General features: G+C 47.7%; 1 protein-coding gene across 1 annotated transcript; it reads right to left on the bottom strand.

The window, feature by feature from the left end:
- Positions 1-11,012: 11,012 nt before the first annotated feature.
- Positions 11,013-17,419, bottom strand: LOC104153190 (secreted Ly-6/uPAR-related protein 1). The gene is made up of 3 exons (XM_009688953.2): positions 16,975-17,419; positions 13,933-14,052; positions 11,013-13,214 (listed from the first exon to the last, which is right to left on the bottom strand). Exons 1-3 carry the CDS (start codon positions 17,024-17,026, stop codon positions 13,000-13,002), a joined length of 387 nt encoding a protein of 128 aa, XP_009687248.1. The 5' UTR covers positions 17,027-17,419; the 3' UTR covers positions 11,013-12,999.
- Positions 17,420-17,947: the final 528 nt, after the last annotated feature.

The following is a 17,947-nucleotide window of genomic DNA, read 5'->3' as shown; positions in this document are numbered from 1 at the left end:
CCAAACCACTAGGTGCTTAAACTGGAAAGAAATTTTATCAGGGCAGGAATGTAATAACATGCACTTTGCAGTGATGGGGTAGATTCACCCAAAATCAGACAATAGCAATAGTAGCCTGCTTGCTTACATGCCACTGCTTCATGCTCCTGTATGATTTTTCCTGCACAACAGCTTGTAGTTTGAGATGAGCAGAAAAAAGAGTTTTGCTTCATGTAATTACCCTCACTGTGATTTTTTCCAGTACCCTGAAAATATTTTGAACCCTCTCTCCCAATATTTTGGGTAATATTCTCTGCAGTAATTCCTAGTAATATATTCAGTCTTTGATTGTCATTTTTGAATACGAAAGTGGAAGTTTTCCAGTTTTTCCCAACCTAGAGAAAAATAAAATACACATATTTTTGTTTAGAAGATCTTCTCGGTAAAAGCCAGGGACTTTTGATGCTGAAAATAAAAAAGAACAGCCTAACAGATCTCATATCTGAACACTATATAAATACTTCATGTAGCTGCTTTGCCAACACTTCTCAGTGCTGGCGAAAGTGAAAGGCAGGCTGTTTATCATAAAAAAGGAAAAGCTAAGTAAAATCTCTTAGCGAAGGTTTTCTAATGCTGGGAGGGACGACGGTTCCTTTTGCAGACAGGGAGCAAAGGTATGGAAATGTTAGGGAAAGCCAGATAACTTGACGTGTCCAAAAGTTCTGTAGTCTGAGGAAATCTGATAGGATCTTTCCTTCATCAGGGGAGGAAGACTGGCTGCATAGTAGGCATCTGTCCCGCACATCTCTGACGCTTGCATCGGACTGCGATGAGCTGTGATGTGATTTTCTGGCAACGTGAATCTCTCCCAAAGTGCTTCATATTCTTTTCCTAGCTCAGCTCCGCTGTGAATTTTAGTAGATCGGCTTGACCTTAGCGCTGTGTTTCACCTACCAGACCATGAGCCCTTCCTCTGGGACTCTGAGACATCTGAGACAAGCGGCCCTGGAGAGGAGGAGGCATCCAACTTGGCTCTTGAGAAACACGTCACCCCGCTCAGTTTGTTATCTGGTATCTACCTACCAGATAACAAACTAGTTTTCTGAATACACTGTAGTTTCTCCTTCTTCTTAGTGCTACAGTGAAGGGAATGTGTTGGTCTGGCAGGCGAATGCTCTGCTTGGAAGCTCTCCAGGTAAAATCCAACTCTGACTGCAGGATATAGCACACGCAAGGCAACAGGGAGGCAACAGATACCCCCTGCAAAAACGCTCCAGATTTGAGACCTAGCATCACTGCCTGCAAAAGACGTGAGAAGTATGGACCTGTGTCTTGTTCCAAGTCCTTGCAAGGTGATTTGAATCCATTGTGTTCTCTAATTTGCTCTTGCATGAGGCATTTCAGGAGGTCACGGCACTGGCAACCTCATGCCAAGGTTGCAGAGCCTTTCGGTAATATCCGGGGAGGCATGGCAGTTTCTGTTTATGCCCCTGCATAAGCATGCACTGTTTTGCTGCTGGCAGCGTGGGTCATCATCTGCAATTGGAGCTGTGCCAGTGCTGTCCCCTCTGCAACAGCATTGCTCTTGGGCTGAATTCCCTGCTGTCCGCAGAGTTACGCAGTAGGGATCTAGTCTAATCTGCTGCTTATTTATTATTCATGGCAGTTCTTATTTACTGTGTTTCTCCATGCACCTTTCTGATCAAGTTGGAGAGATAGACCTTCAGCAATGGTTGCGCGAAACTATCCTGGAGAACTGGATGGCCGTACCCGGAATGAGTGCAACAGTTTGCAAGCAGGTATGCCTGTGTGCGCAGGCAGGTTGTGTACGTCTGTAAAATCCAGGAAGCTCTTTGTAAAACTTATTTTTAAAACAAATCTAGCTTACTTAATTTAATCATAGAAGAATACCTGGCATTATGTAACAAGAAGATTATCTTTCGCTTAATACATAGGCAAAGATGACTCATGCCCTTAAGGGTAAGGTTATGTCGTCATCAGTGAATGGTTATGCGCTTACAAGTCCTTGCTTCCTATGGCAATTTTGCCTTCCCCTTTGCAGGCAAACTGTGAAGGACTAGGGTACAGCACAGCCAGACATAAGCACAGTACAGTACAGCCACTGTTGTAGCCCTCAGAAGAGGGAGAAAGGTAGCCTATTGCTGATATCCAAAACCTCATCCAGCGATAGGTGATAGCAGCTGGTATACAGTGAGAAGTGTTTTGAGGGTAAAGCAGAAAATAAGGAGTTCTCCCCCCAGGATGGGTCCAGACTATAGCATTATAAAACACCCGTGGTTGGTGGGAAGCCCCCAGTGTCTCTGGTCCAGCCCCCTGTGCACCAGTTTTGAAGACAGATCCAACTATGCTCTTCACTGGCTGCTGCTAAGTTGCCCAGGAGCGGATCACATGTGAAAGCAGATCCGTCCTCCCCTTTCCCAGCCCCAAGGGAGCAGCAATTAGCAGTGGTTTTACCTTGTTTCACAAATGAACAGCTGGAAAATGCATAGATTAAAGTCCTGATCCAAAGCCCACAGTAAATTATAGAGGTTGGGAGACTTTCCCCAGGCTACAATGGCATGCGGGTGGGATAAGAGCTGAGCCACCCTTTAGAGTTGTTCTGAACCGTCATCTCACCATTATTGATCAATGGACAATTTTCCTTGCAAACAAAACTGTTTCTGCTATTTGGCATGCATTTGTAACTTGCTTTCTGATTTTTCTGGAGTGATTTGTCATTTGAAACTGTTCACAAACCACATAAAGCCTCTGTTCTTTATTTTTGCAAAGGGCTTTGGCTTCAGCATCCTGTCCAGAGACAAGGATTTAAGGCATGGCTTCTCTGGCTGCAAAACGGGGAGAATATTTATCACCTGGCTTTGGTGTTCAGCCTCTGAGATCCTCAGACAGACAGATGCTACAGAGCCTCAAAGCACTGTTTTTACACTTTGTTAGGTTGGTAATGAGTCATTACCTGTGCTCCCATTGTGATTTACAACCAGGAAGCTCAAAACACTGTCCAGACGCGAAGGAACGGGTTTTCCTGAGATAGGGAAGGGCTACTTTCAGATGGTGGAAAAAATCCCTGTAAAGGTCTCACAGAAAGCTTGAGGCTTGGATGGAAATGTTGCAGTCTTCATCTCCTAAAAACAAGGTCTAGCTGCCCAACACATCCTTGTCCTAGTTATCAGACTCAGTTAGAATATGTGACTATTTATAACAGAAACCTAACCTACATCTCAGCACTGAAAATAGAGGGGAATAAAATCCCATGAGGAATTAAAAAAGAAGCGTTAGAAATAACAGTGCTGAATTTTAAGAGCTGTAAATATCCCCTGGACCCGGCTTCTTTAAAAGCTATTTACTACTGTGATGGCTCATTCTGCTGCATCTTTCCAGGCCTCTCCTCATGGCAGGATTCATCCTACCTTTGGGCCTCAGGCAGGTGTTGAATTTTACTGAAAGAAGTGATGCTATGAAGTGAGGAATGGGAGCAATTTGCCCATACACCTGCTCCTCCGAGAAGGAAAAAGTTGAACCCACCCTGTGCTGAAACTACCTGGGCTGGAGAAAGGGTCATTGCACCCTATGCTTTAACCTGCAATTATCAGTCACTTTGGGACACTTAGTCCCTTGTGAGCGAGTTCATGAGGGCCACAGAGAGGCCTTTTCCGGGGCTCTTTCTGCCTGAACGCTGGGGCTTGGAGGAGGAAACCTGTGTTCACATCTTCTCCCTGAAAATATAATAAAAAAAAACCCTCGACAACCACGTGTCCTGGAGACAGGCAACTGCAGACTTCCGGGGACGTGTGGGTAACACCGGCAGCTAGTTGGTGCCTGAGTATAAACGAAGCATCTTCTAAATCCCTCATTAATCTTAGATACACCTACTCCCCCTCAGTAAATCATGTAGTCACACGTTATTTCAAGCTTTGCATAATTACAGGATAGCATAAAACCTATTAACTCTCCCATGGCCTCAAGGGCTGTTCAGATCACACCAAAGAAAACAAGCCAGATTATTGAGCAATGAGGGAGAAACAACAACACAGGCGCATCCATCCAGCCATGTGTAGAGTTCCACACTCACGTCCTCCAGCCTTTCCAAAATCCACTGCAACACCCTGCACAGTGCTTGGCCCAGGCACTGCTCCGTAGCAGCAGCAATGCCATGGAAGGAATGCTGCACCTTCTCCGGATGGATCCCACCTCCTTTGCTCAGGTGACTTCCCAGCTAGGTAGCTGCTTGGAGAGATCCTCCATGTCTTCCTAGTGTCCTCCCAGAGGTCCTCCCAGTTTGTGCCCAGGTAGGATGGGCTCCTTGCTGGACAACTGACCGCTGGCTGCCTTTCGTTGCCATCGATGAAGCCCAACTGATGCCCCAGGCATGGGCTGTGCGAAGACCAGCCCCACTGCTTCCTTGGCTTTTCTCTCAGCAGGGCTCACTGCAGCTGGCTGCTTTCAGCTGTAGGATCAGGGTGGGCTGCAGAGGGTGGGCCTGACATTGTCTCAGGAGTCCCCAGGAGATCTCCGGACCCAGCTCCAGCCTCTTCTTTGCAGGTTGAGATAGTGACTATGGTGGGATAGAGCCCACTGCAGGCTCTGCTGAGGGGGTATTTCTAAGTGTTGTGATGCCAGCCTCAGAAGTTCTGGCAGTTCCCGAGACCTGTGCTGTTTCCTGAGAGCTTTTGGATCCCATGAGCAACATCTGTGAACACAGCTCAGACATGGCTTGTTGAAACAGCAGTTGGTCAGCAATTGCGTTTTATTACATTTGAAAAATGTTCCATGTCTGCCAACTTTTTCCCAAGGAATTTTAGCGGATTTTTTTCATGAGAAATCTTGAAAGCCAAAAGTCAGCTGTGTGCATGCATCCCCACACAGGTGATGGAGGGGTAGTGCTATGTGTACATGTGTGATCTGAATAGATAACAGAAATGTCTGCACCATCACCATTTTCCATTTGATAAAAAAACACTTTGCCTGCCTCACTCAGGAGAACTGACACAAGAGGACTCTACTGAGACCTTCAGTTGTATTTCTCCATCAGATAATGACTCAGGAGCTGCCTTCCTAATCTAGTAATTACCTACTTAAAACACCCCTCAGCTCCTTTATCCATCCCAACCTTGTCCCAAGAGACTGGTGGAAAAATAGACCTTCTGAAGATCTGCTTTGTGAAGCTCTTCTGGCTCATGAGATCTTCCACATAGTTTGGACTGCCCAAGACAAACTTGGTTTGAAACCAGTATAGACGTAATTAATGAAAATGATTGTAATTGGAGAGTTAATCCTTCAAGAGAAGACCAGTACAGGATGACTTGTTTAGCCTCATTAGCCCACAAGATCTTTGTGCAGAGGTGGCATGCCGAAAAGTAGCTTGCATAAAACCCTGTCTTGATGTGAGGGCATCAGCAGATGGACGGTCTCCTGGTTGTTTGCTCCAAAGGTTAAATGCTCTGAAAGGTAACATGGTGTGTCCCGCAGCGGAGATAAAGATAAGCTAGACCCCTTTCTCAAGCTGGCCATGCTTACAGCAGTTTTGTTTAAAAATACTTCTTTTTTTTTTTAATTAGAAGTATTAAAAATACTTCTTTTTTAAAAGTACTTCTTTTGCTTCTTTTTTTGGGTAGAAGTCAGATCTCTTCGTATTAACTTTTCCCCTCCTCACCAGGACAGCTTTCCTCATCTGCTATAAGTGCGTCACAGTCTGTTACTGTCTCCTGTGTGTTTGTTTCTTGTTCAGATTTGGATGTCATCCCCAAACACAAAGACAGCTGTCTTTACACTAAAGAAACACCTTTTCCTTTGCGCTCTCTCTCCCTAGGGCAAAGACACTTGCTAACAGTCAGGAAAGATAAAAACAAAATCTGGCTTGATTTTAGGCCAGCTTTATAAGGACAAGGCTTATTTGATCATGGATTTGTGCATGCAGAGGTAACAAAGTACGGCTGCTGGTTTGAATTGGTTGTTCAGAGTTGTGAAGTCCCTGAGGGTTTCAGGAAAATAGGTATTCAGCTGGAAGAGACTGTACTGGAACCATCTCTGGGACTGAAGATTGAGCTCAGCCCTCTTTAAGACTTCAGAGGATCCACAAAGAAGACCCACATCACAGCACAACGGTATTAAATGAGGCTTTGTTGCTCTGCCACTGACAGAGGCACTTGGTAAGGTGAACGTGTTCTAGTGCCACTGGGAACCCAGTTTCTGCTGCCTGCTGGAGCCGGTTCTCCTCAGCGTCAGCGGTGGCATGTCCTTCTGTAAGCATGACCCGTCATTTACCCATCACTGCCTCAGAGCAGATAGGAGCCCTCTAGAACCCTGCTGCTGCTCTGGGGAGAGTTTCGGCGGGCAAAGTGCCATCCGCCTCCACGATGTCTTGCTGGCAAGTGGAAAAGTGCTGTGTCGCAGCCTGTGGTTGTGTCTCCTCTGGGGAGACACGTGAGCAGCAAACCTGTGTGCACAGCAGCAGGGCACAAAGATGGAGCAAATCCTCTTTGGATTTGCTCCTCACGAAGCTCCTGGCCTTGCTAGGAATGTGTTCATGGTAAGTCCCGCGGTAAAGCAGAAGCAGATACACCAACAAGAGCACCTGGAGAACACTCCCTCTCCTCTTTCTGCAGCTTTTTGTCTCCCATTCTGAGATTAGCGGGTAAAAGTAATTTATTCTGCAAGGAGATGGAGGGATGGTTGTGCATCCATAGTCCAGCGAACTCTTCCCCACCAGAGCTAGTAACAAGGCAGGAGTGAGAGCTCCTGCTCCAAACACCAGTGAGTCCAGGGTGAGGTGCTGTGTGTTGAAACAGGAGCTGGGCCTTGCTCCAGTGCTGGTGTCCTACCTCTGATGGGACTGCCAGTGTTGAGGCACCTGGTGCTTTACTTAAAACTCTAGTTCATGGAGTCACATGAATAACAGCTGTTAACTCTTAAAGTGACGCAACACTCACAGAAAAAATGTCTAACCCTTGCAATGGGGAGGAAGCACCTGAAAACATGAACCACATGCACCCTTTAAAAGACCGAGGGGAGCCTAAAGTGTTTTGGTCAGGTGGCCAGGTTAGATTTCGGGACTCTGACTGTGGGATTTCAAATACTGGTACCTTCAACTGCCTTTAAGGTTATGGCTCTTCACGGATTTCAGTAATATGCCTAAAAGGGACTAGTGCAAAATCAGATCCACCCTACCAGGCACGATGTCCCTCCTCAAGTTTACTAAGAGCATTCACAAGCTTCAAGCTCAATGCACGCTAAAAGCGTGTTGCAGGACCGAGATTGGAGCTACCGATGTGTGACAATCCCTGCCTGTGTAATAGGAGCCAGATCATCAGTTCACGAGTCTGTAGGTCTCTCTTCAAGGCCACCCTCTGCTCTGAGCTTCTTGCTCCTGACTTCATGCTGGTGGATGTAGAGTGGCACGCTGGTTTGGGAACTTGGGGGTTCCCCTGGAAGTGGACGGTGAGGCAGGACATACTGGTCAGGGCCAGCCTCGTGCAGGGCACAGAGTGACTCTTCTGCACACTCCGTATTTTTTAAAACCTCATCCTGAACTTGAGGGCAGAGTCCCAAGGAAGCAGGTGAAGGCACGTTGGGAAGTCCCTTAATGTGGTCGCAGCCCTTCTGCCCCATCCTTTCCCCGTACTCTTAGCATCTGTGACAGCTCATGGGGTTTGGGAACAAGGGTGGCCATACAGGCGGGAAGCTCTCCCGAGGGCCGTCAACATTCATCTGCTTCGGGTACCCCTAAACGACCTTACTAAATTGAGATCTAAACCACGGTGCCCTGCTTGCCTCTGTGTCCCCTTGATGTATCTGCTTCAGATACCCGAAAGTTTTCTTCTACCTCATTTTTTTAGTAGATTTGCCTCATTCTTAGATCTGGGGCTGTACTGAATGAACAGACTCTGGCTTTACGTTCCCCGGGAATCAGGAGTGCAAAAGCCTTGCACGACAGTAATGAAGACATCTGCGACAGGATGTGCCTGTGTTAGGGGCAGCCATTCCAAGTCTTCCAAGGCCTAATATGGAAAAATAGGTCTATTTTAAGAAGAAAAAAATTGCACATGATGGGTTTTAGATGAGAAATAATTTTGGAGTGATATTGAGAATGATATCAGTCCTGCTGCACTTCAGTCCTGCCAAGTGCTTTCTATAATTAATAGCTACCTCAGACGAAGTGACTTTCTTTTGAATGTGAAATATTAAACATTAAAATCCCTATCTGTAAATATGAGACTACAGCAGATATCTCCACAAGCCTTGCAGGAGATGATAATGTGTATTTATATTTTATATAGACATTTTTAGTAAGAAGTACAAGTTCTTTCTGTATTTGATTACATCAGAGCTCCACTTCACAGTGAATGTCTGAATTGAGGAGATATCCTCTTCTTTTTTCTTCTCTTGTTAGAGTTTTGCATTAATTTCTGCTCTGACCTCCTCTCTTTTTCTCTCATGCACCCCTGGATCAATACACCTTCCATGAGGGCTGTAGGTGTCTTTTTTTACCCTCTCTCCCAAAGAAGCCAAAATACATAAAATGAGAAGAAATTAAGCAGTGATACAGTTCCTGTCCACCTTGCAGCTTGAGCCAGCCCATAATCAGGGCATGTTGAGATGACAACCACCACCAATCAGGTCTACACATGATGTGACCAGTGTCCTGCTGCTACTGGTGGAAAGTTACTGGCAATGATCCCTGTTGCAAACCCAAATCCTGTGAGCATTAGTCACAATGTTTGCTTTGAAGTGCAGCTTTCATCCACTCACCTAACTCCATAGCATCAGCGATGCCGCTGCGGGATGCTTGAGTCAAACCAGGAGGATTGAACTGGGTCCAAATTTGAACTCACACAAGACATTGGAATGGTTTCCCTTGTAGCTTTTTTTCAGCAGTGTGGAGAATTAACAGCCTTTCCTAGCTGATATTGCACAAACTGGGTGTGAAGCACTGTCCCCTCCTTGTAGTTTTGGGACTAAGAGCCACAGACTGCGGGTGACCTGTTTTCCTGATCCAGCCCAGGCTAAGGCTGGATGTGGGTTGTGTTTCCAGAGGAAGGAGATATCCTTGGATATATCCACTCCACTCTTATTTTCCCTTAAGATTAACAGCCTTCAAAGAAAGACCGTGCAAGGCAGATATATTGTCCTCTAGAGGTAGGGCTCAGGCAGGGAAAAAACACAGCAGTGATTTCCACTGAGGCTGCACACCTGACATAGCCCCTTACTCTGAATAGCCCTGATGTCACCATGTACAAAACCCCAAATCCTCTAGCTGTGCTGGCCCAAGGCATCATGAAAGAGCAGCTAGTAGGACAGGCTTCATTCTCCAAAAATGCCACAGCTCACGGAGCTACCTTCTCCTGAGAGGGGTGGGGAAGGTGATGCAGGATGACAGGCTGCCGGTCAAATGCTCACCAACTTATTATTCAAAACCCTCCTCAAAATTAAAGTCTTTACTGGGCTTTGATCTTTCAGTTCTAGGCAGAGGATAGCTTTGCCTTCAGATGTGAGGGTGATACTCTACGCTCTGGAGCAGAGCCAAAGACCTAGATTTGCTCTGCTCTCTTCCCGCACTGTGTGTTACCACGTAGATCTGCACGCAGAAGAAAGAGAGAAGCCCCACAGCTTTATCTGGGCAATAGCACAAATTGCTGTACTAGCTGCAAGTCACTGGGCAAACCAGGGTTATGATTTGTAGATCAGGGCTGCGCTTGCAGGCCTGCCCCACATTTGCAGAAGGGCTGGAAGGGGAGAAAAAAGGCAACTGCTTGCCTGACTGTAAAGCGTTGGGCACCGAGGAGTGCCTTCAACTCTAGAGGGAAAACCTCTGGCCCTGCAGAGCGACTGCTGGGAAGAACAAGCCTCCAGAAGAGCAGCTAAAATTCTGCGATGCGGCAACAAGCAGCGCTCGATGCTGCCTGCTACAGAGCCTAATCTTGCAGGGCCTAAAAGCTGCAAATCTTTTTATGGCCCTCTGGAGACACATCTCTCTCTGGTCTACTCTGTCCCAGTCTATACATGTACTTCTCTTTATATATGTCCCCGTTACCCTGCCATGCAAAAGTCTCCAAATGCTTTTGAATCACTTGACAGCGTTCTGCATTTGCTGTGGCGGTGGTGCTTGCTGGGGCTTAACTCCTGTGGACCAAACAGCAAGCATAAATAAAAGCAGTAACAGAAGCAGCATCCAGAACACAGTTTGGTGCATGGCACCTATGAGAATCAAACTTTGCAAGGGCTCCCAGTGACAACTGTTCAGCCTGCAGCTTAGGACTAATACTATGTATGCAAATTAATATTAACAAAAAAGTATGTTTTGCACCCCTAACACATTATGTTAAGGGCTTTTCACTTTGTATAGTCCGAGAATAATTTACAAATGCTTGAGGATAAGCCTTGCCTTTTGCTCTGCATCAGCTAAAGTAGATGTCTGCTGCTCTGAGGATTGAGCCACCTTAACAGGGGAGGCAGAAGTACCAGAACACCTGCAGCACCGTAGGGCGTTGGATGCTCTCAGTACCAGGCATCCAGCAGCACGGAGGGAACGACGGTGGTCTCCATCAGCAACATCTTTGCAGGGCAGAGCAGACCCCCTGTGCAAACTCCAGGTGGCTCCTCCCAGCCGTCTGCTCGCCTTGCAATGCTGAGCTCAGATGGTTTCTCTTTGCCTGCTGCAGGAAAAGCTGCATAGGAAAAGACCTAGTTCTCCCTGTGCATGCACCAGAAGAGCCTCCCATACCTCCCCTTGGCAGTCACTGGACAGTCTTCTTCCCTTCTGCCCCACTTCTCCCCCTTTTCCCGCAGTGGGGATTTCCTTTATTCCAGCTCTTGCAAGGAATATTTTTGAACTCCCCTCCCTGCCTCCTGAAGCTTTCACAGTTTTTCCCCTCTCTGCCACCTCGCTCCTCTTCCAGGGACGTTCAGGAGCTTGGTGCGCTGGAAACCAGCCAGACACATCCCCTCCTCGCAGCCTGTGCTGCCCTCCGCACCTTCCCTAGGTGAAGGATGAGCACATAAGAAAGACGCTGCAGGCTGAGGACTGGAGGATCCAATTTTATTCACCAGATTCTCACCCAGGAAGAAGCCCCTACCTGGTCCCTCTGTATCCAGCCCTGCCCCATCACTGTTTGTGCAATAAATGGAGGAAAGTTCAGTCCATCTCAGCACAGCGCAGGACCTTGGACCCAGATCGGAAAGGCCTATGGGGATAATTTCTTCCTCCGGACCTTGTACATGGAATGGGAAAGGGGATCTGACCTAAGGATGGCAGGCACAGTGGCCTGCTTCAGGCCTGGCACATCAGCCTCTTTTCCAAGTGGGGAAGAAGGGAATAGATGAGAAAACAGAAGATGAAGCTTTAGCATCTGCATCTGCAAGGCGGGATACCAGCGCTCTAGTAACTCCTAACGATTTTCCCCTCAATGGCATTTTTTCCCTGGAGAATCTCAACTGTCCCAGGATTTCTCAGGGCAGCTGTCTCTGTTTTACTGAAGTACGGAGCACTTCACCTGCAGGATGAAGGGCTGCTCATTCCTCATGTCTGTTTGTGCCCCAAGCTTGTGCTGGGCCCTCTCCAAGGAATGCAATACCCCGCCAAGGTTTTCTTGCAGATGGTACGGAGGGAGACCTTGAGAAACAACTACCTCTGTGCAAGAAAGAAAGAGAGACCCTTTCTTATTTCCAAGGGTGCCTGGCTGGTTTCTGTTATAGATCAAAAGAATGAAACTGGATTTTGCCACAGAGGATGTTGCAGGGATGGCCTTGATGCACCATTAACGAGGATGGCATCTGTCCTGCCCTATGCCCCTGTTCTCGCAGATTACTCCCTGCTCCCCTAAATGAGCCCCAGCAGTAAGAACAAAGCAAAGTTCAAATCCCCCCTCAGAGAGTGCAGGCAGCCAGGAATGCCTGGCTCGTTTGGATCCTGTTTCACTCCTTCTGCTTCTACAGCAGATGGGAGAAAAGCAATCTTACAGCTGCTCCAAAGGAGAACGGAGAAAATCCTCTGCTGGGGCCCAGCAGCACTGGTGCACCAGTCTGAGTGGAGTCATTTGCCTTTCCCAGAGCCACAGGTCTGCGATAAGCATTAGTTTTTCTTTGCTCTGGCCTCTGCTGTGAAGGGATGGGGGAGGGCAGAGTAACAGAAGAAGTTGCTTGAAACTGGCTGTGAAACATCTGGAAATGGAAAGCCAGGGGCTCGGGCTGTAACCTAAATTCAAGCAAAGGGCTGATAAAGTTTTAGGCTAGCCAGACTCCAGAGTCTATTTTTGCAGGTCTAACCTGCCCTATCCTGTTAATCCTGGGCATTTTTGGAGCTTTCCAGAAATACACCCATATCAGTGCAATAACGCCGAGCCCTTCTGAACTCGTTCCTTAGCTTATTCTGAGCAGAATTAGATTCTAGGTTTCTGCTGTTTCTAACAGCACTTTGCTGAGCAGGTCTTGAGAGAGGACTAACATCCCCTACATTACTGCAGGAAACAGCATCAAAAGAGGAAAGAAAATAAGCCAAGCTGCTGATGGACAGTTGCAGGTTTTCGGGGCAGTACATGGGGAAATGGTAAAGGCCCGTGCGCACAGGTTGTGAGAGAGCTGGGGAAGGTCTGGGTAGACATCGCTATCTGTGCCCAGGTTGTCCATACAGCCTCTGCCCTTGCTGGAGAACATCCCAGTGCACCAGCCTTGACGATGCTGCCCAGTCTCTCCTGCCACCCAGAGCAACCATGCTTCACACACTACTGTGCCCTGGCAAGGAAAACAAGGGGGTGAGAATGTGGGTCCTGGCAACCAGATACAGCTCAAGGTGAAGAACATCTGCTTAGAAGCTGGAACCTGGAAATTCAAGGGTTTCAGGGCTCAGTGCCCCAATTCTTAGCTATCCATTTGAATTCACAGCTTTAAATATGGGTGAAGCCATAGTTTGATGAAGAAGGTTATTCTTAAGGCATCTACAAGTTCACAAGGCAGCTTGGCAGAGAGAGGAGTGGAGATGCTTTGTTTGGAGCCTGGGGGCCCACTGCATTACAGAGGAGGCTTGAAGAGCATGACGAGGACCAGGGCCATGGCACCCAGTGCTGCGTAGCTGGTTCTCAGCCCCGGGCTGCTTCTGGAGCTGTTGTCATTGCAGAGGTCGGTGTAGCAGCACGACATGGGGTGGTTCGCCCCTATGCCGCCAGAGGCAACGCAATCCTCTATGCAGGACCTCATCACAGTGATATTGCCGAAAAAGGGGTAACCTAAAATGGACAGAAGGAAGAAAGGGGAGAGGGAGAAGAGAGAGACAGAAATGATAAAGCAAGTTTAGATACCTGGCATCAAGCAACAAGGGACACTTAATAAAAGAGTGTGTAAAGGCAAATAAAGACAAATGTATAAGGAGTTGAGCATCTTGTTATCCATTGAGGCTGGTAATCCAGATTGCTCTATGTAGGTACAGGTCCCCTGGATCCCTCCCTCTCTCCCTCCTGATTATTCCAAATCTTTTCTAGTGCAGACAAGAGGCACAAATCTCTGCATATTTTGTTAAGGTGAGTGGTTCCTGCCCAGCCTGCACAAAAAGCGCTGGCGTAGCGCTGACGTGGTCATGTTGTTTTTCTCCCGTGTTACACAGTCAGCGGTAGGTGAAAGCATCTGTGCACACAAACAAGGAGGGAGTCCCTGGGTTTCTGCAGTATGTGTGCACACATCTGTAGGTTTAGTGTAGGGATAGGAAAGGCGAAGGAGACTAAGTGGGATCCCCTATGCTTCACTATTAGGCTGTGAGTCTAATGGATTCCTTTCCTTCCCATCCTGATTTTGGACAACTCCATCCGGATTCCTATAGGCAAGTTAAAGAGTGCCCGTGATGGGGACTGGGAAGGGGAGACAGCAGCATGGGAGAAGTTCATGAGATCATTTAATGCATGAAGGAAACATCTCTGGACATGACTTCTCCCAACAACCAAAAAGACTTACCCGAGTCTACGGAGAGCATTGTTGTTGTGCATGCCCTGGCTCTCGGGGGGCATACAGTGACTGTTCTGCACAGAGAAATGTCTGTGGGTTTTTCGCACGTGTAGCATCGTAAGGATTGAGCTGCAGAGGGGAACAGAACGGGTCTGAGTTGGTCATCGCGGCAAAGACAGACAGCAAGTCTGCAGTTTTTCTGCTTTGGGGTGGGGAACGTGTGCTGGGCGGTGCTCCATCCCTCTGACAGAGGTGCAGTGACCCTGGAAACTAAGCAAAGCTGGAGACAACAGCAATGCTTTGAAACCTCCGAGTGGAAGGGCCAGACCCTGACACTCGAAGGGCGGAGTTGGTGTTGCAGGGGTTTGGGCATGCACGCTACCTTGGGGCTTAGCAGCCTAAAAAGCATGGGGATATAGAGGGATCTGTTGCTTGAGCAGCTTCAGCAGGATCTCTGTAGGATCCCAGTTGCGGGGTTTACCTGTCTGCCAGCAGTTCAGTGATCAGCCTGTTCTTGTGATTGTTTAGGTGCATTATAGCTGCTGCTGTTTGCTGTTATTCTGTAGACTCAAAAAGCAAGCCCATACCAGTTTTCCAAACTGAATTAAATTTTAGATTTAGGGAATCATTCTGACCAGAATTAGCAAGCTCCTGTGTTTTGTGTCCTCTGTAAAAGATGTTTGGAAGTCTCGATGTGAGACCTGTCCATCCACAGTCGGTAGATACAGAGCGTGCGTACTGATTTGAACTGAAACCAGGTCGGTGGGATGTTTTCTACCCTATGCGTCTTCCACCAACTCCTAACAACGCAGCAGCTGAAGAACAACCCAAATGTGTCCACTGCCATCTACTGGCAAAATTGCAGAAAGACGATGCTTTCTTCTTACTAATTCTGCGGCATCAGAGAAACCTCTGGGACTTTGCGATAAGGATAAACATTTTTGAAGGCAGTCGTTTGAACGCCTGACTCTGGAATCCGTTTCCAGGGCATCTATTTCTCTTAGCACCTCCTTTGGAAAATTCAGCCTTAAGCTGTACAAGAGACCCCACAAAGACTCAGGAGCATTTTCCATCCTCTTTGCTGAGGTAAGAAGGGCTTTTTAATTTGAGAAGTAGTGAGGAACTAGGCTGGTTGTGGCCATATCCTTTGTAAGCAAGATCAGTGGAGCTGTCTCATTTTAACTGAGTTGAGTATCTTGGTAGATCACTTCCAAGTGACCCACAGGAGATGGTTTTACATTTTAGTATGCAGGTTGCATAGGGAGAAAAAACACGGAGCTATCAGTCTGGCAAACATAACGATTATTTTTTGAGTGTGTAGGACCAGCTTGTGTATGGATGCAGCAGTGATAGTTTAAGGCATTTGAGAAACTGGTCTGTAACCTTTGGGCTGAGCTTATTTCTAACCTCACCATTTTTGCAGGTGAGCAGGGCAGCACCGTGGGCTCTGGCGGAGTCACTTCCAAATAAGAGCAGTTTTAAGTAAGACAGCCATCAGATCCCTCTCATATTTCACTAATTCTGGGTGGGGTACTGTGGCTTCTTGGGAAGGGTGCAGTGAAAGAGGAAAGTCTGAAACTGCAAGGACAATGGGAGAAGAGAAGAACTGAACAGAGAGGACAGTGCTATGTCCTGACCTGAGGCCAATAACTGCAGTCCACCGCTGTCTGACAGCACTTTTTACCCCTGATTTAAAAAACTCTGGAAGATGAATGGTATTCTTTGAGCCTCAGACATATTTCTGAGCAATACGAGCTGTTCCTTGCCTAGCTACCTCCTGCTGAATCATCCCAGAAAAACTATTTCCCTTATCTCAGCCTCAATCTTAACTATAAAACAGAGGGTGGTGATGCCTATCTGTTTCCACAAAGCAGTTTGAAACCTATGGGTGGAAACCTATTCTGCCAGGTCCTCAGCAAACCCATTAAATCCAGGACAGGGTTAGACCCAGAGGTAAGCAAAGAAACAGATGTAATAAGACACCTATGAAGTGTCCGAAAGAAAAAAGAAAAAAAGGGCAATGAAACGTTACAGATTGCAGTAGCTGTATGGAAGTAACTGCAGCTGTCCTGTTTCAGTCCAGCGCATGCAAGGAAATGGTCAGTGAGCATTTGGGTTAGCTTCCGAGACGGATGTAAGGAGGACTGAGGGTAGGCAAACAAAAAAGCAATGCAGCCTTAAGAAGACAATACTCAAGACACTTCTGCACGTAAAGATTTACGAGGTATGCGCCTTTCAGCCTCCTTCCATTTGCAGCCCTCTGAACTCCAGTTAGACGGGTCTCTGGATGGAGGAGCCCACCAGGCTGCCTTTTCTTCAAGGTTTTTCAGAGACCCCTTAAAGCAGATTTCCGGGGCCCATGAACTGCAGGTTAAAAACCACTGGGTTGGTGTCACCTCAAGGATGACTCTGTTCCAGGCCAAGAAGGCATTTGCAGTAGGTCCCAAATAGGTGCAGAAAGAACATGACAGTGACTGGATCCCACCACCAGCTTGCCTAAGACCCTGATCCTGCAAGGGCCAAACCCAGACAGAACTACGGAAAGTTTTGTCTGTTTTTTAGCACTTTCTGCAACCATTGGAGACATTGGAGGGACAGCAAAAGCTCAGAATGAACATACTCCATCCTGGCCCCAAAGGGACATATTGGCAGCCTAGGTGGAGGCTCTTGGTTCAGATCCTTGTTCAGACTTGTGCCATGTGGCTGTCATTCACACCCTTGCCTTATGAAGCAGCATCTCTGTCCCAGCCAGTGCTGGGGTGATGTGTGAGCAGGGACAGGGTGACAGGTGAACACCCATAGGGCTGAATGACTTCCACTCTGTGCACTACTCTCCACCACTCGTCACAGCTTTTCCCACCAGGAACCCTTATCCCCTTTCCCTGCTCACCCACCCCTCAGGACTTTCTGCTCCGTTGGTCTTCCTAAATACATAAAAGCATCATTTCCCCTACCTTAGGAATACCGGCTCTTTCTACATTGCAGTCTTTTCCCTCACCTCCCAGGGATTTCCCAGGGATCCCTGCAGTGTCAGGAACGCGGTAGTCTTACCCAGCTCCACATATGCCAGGCCAAGCAGCAAACCAACCAGAAGAGTCTTCATGCTGAGAGCAGATCCGTGCACCCTGGATAATAAAGGAGAGCTGTGCGGGGGTAGCTTTATATGTTCTTCACCCTCCACCTTCTTTTGATCCTGTGGGCGGATTCCCTTAGGTGGATCAGGGGAGAGCCCAGCTCCAGGCGGGATCGGGAATTATAGCAAAACAAGTTCCCTCTCTGTGGAGGAGATGATGTCACCGCAACAAGCAGACTCCTGCCATACCTCATCTGTCCTCTTCAGGTTTATGTCCTGGGGCTGCTTTCACGCAAAAGGCAAAACAATGTCTTGCAATGCAAGGGGTGGCCCTGCACCGGTTCTTGGATGGGGAATGTGACAAGGTATGTTTGTTCCTTTAAGTCTGGCTCTGCGAGCCGAAAGCTGGATTACATCACATGTGTGTTGTGTTGGGTAACACCAGGCAAAATGCAAGTGGCAGTGGGCTGGGCTTCCACCTGCATTGGCTCAGCCTCACCAAGGCCTGCGCCATGTCTTTATGCCCACTCCCTGGGCTGGCAGGTGGAAAGCTGGTTGCAGCTGGATCTGCACAAAGCATGTCTGTATTCCCATCTCCAGTGCAAATATAACTAAACTGGAACCCACTTGCCTTAAGAAACTTAGGAAAGCTCCATATCGCTCCACATCGGCATGGTTTTTCATCATAACCCCATGATAATAAGAAGCGTTTTGTGGCCCCTCTGCCTCTCTGTGCTGGCTACCAGTTAGACATCTAACTTATCTGAGACTTGGGAAGAAACCCTAAGTAGAAACTCAGGGCAGAGAGGGTTTCATCCCTTTACCAGCCCTAAATTAAAGGAGTCTGATAAAGATTACCCAGCAGCCAGGGTGTGAACAAGTAATGGGCTTGCTTCAACGGTGTGGTGCAGGGGACTTGAGCGGAAGCACGTCCAGTTGATGCGTCCTGGG

Source organism: Struthio camelus, chromosome 2 (genome assembly GCF_040807025.1).
Source record: "Struthio camelus isolate bStrCam1 chromosome 2, bStrCam1.hap1, whole genome shotgun sequence".
NCBI lineage: Eukaryota > Metazoa > Chordata > Aves > Struthioniformes > Struthionidae > Struthio > Struthio camelus.
Note: the sequence above shows the minus strand (reverse complement) of the source record. Positions and strands in the feature narration are given on the sequence as shown.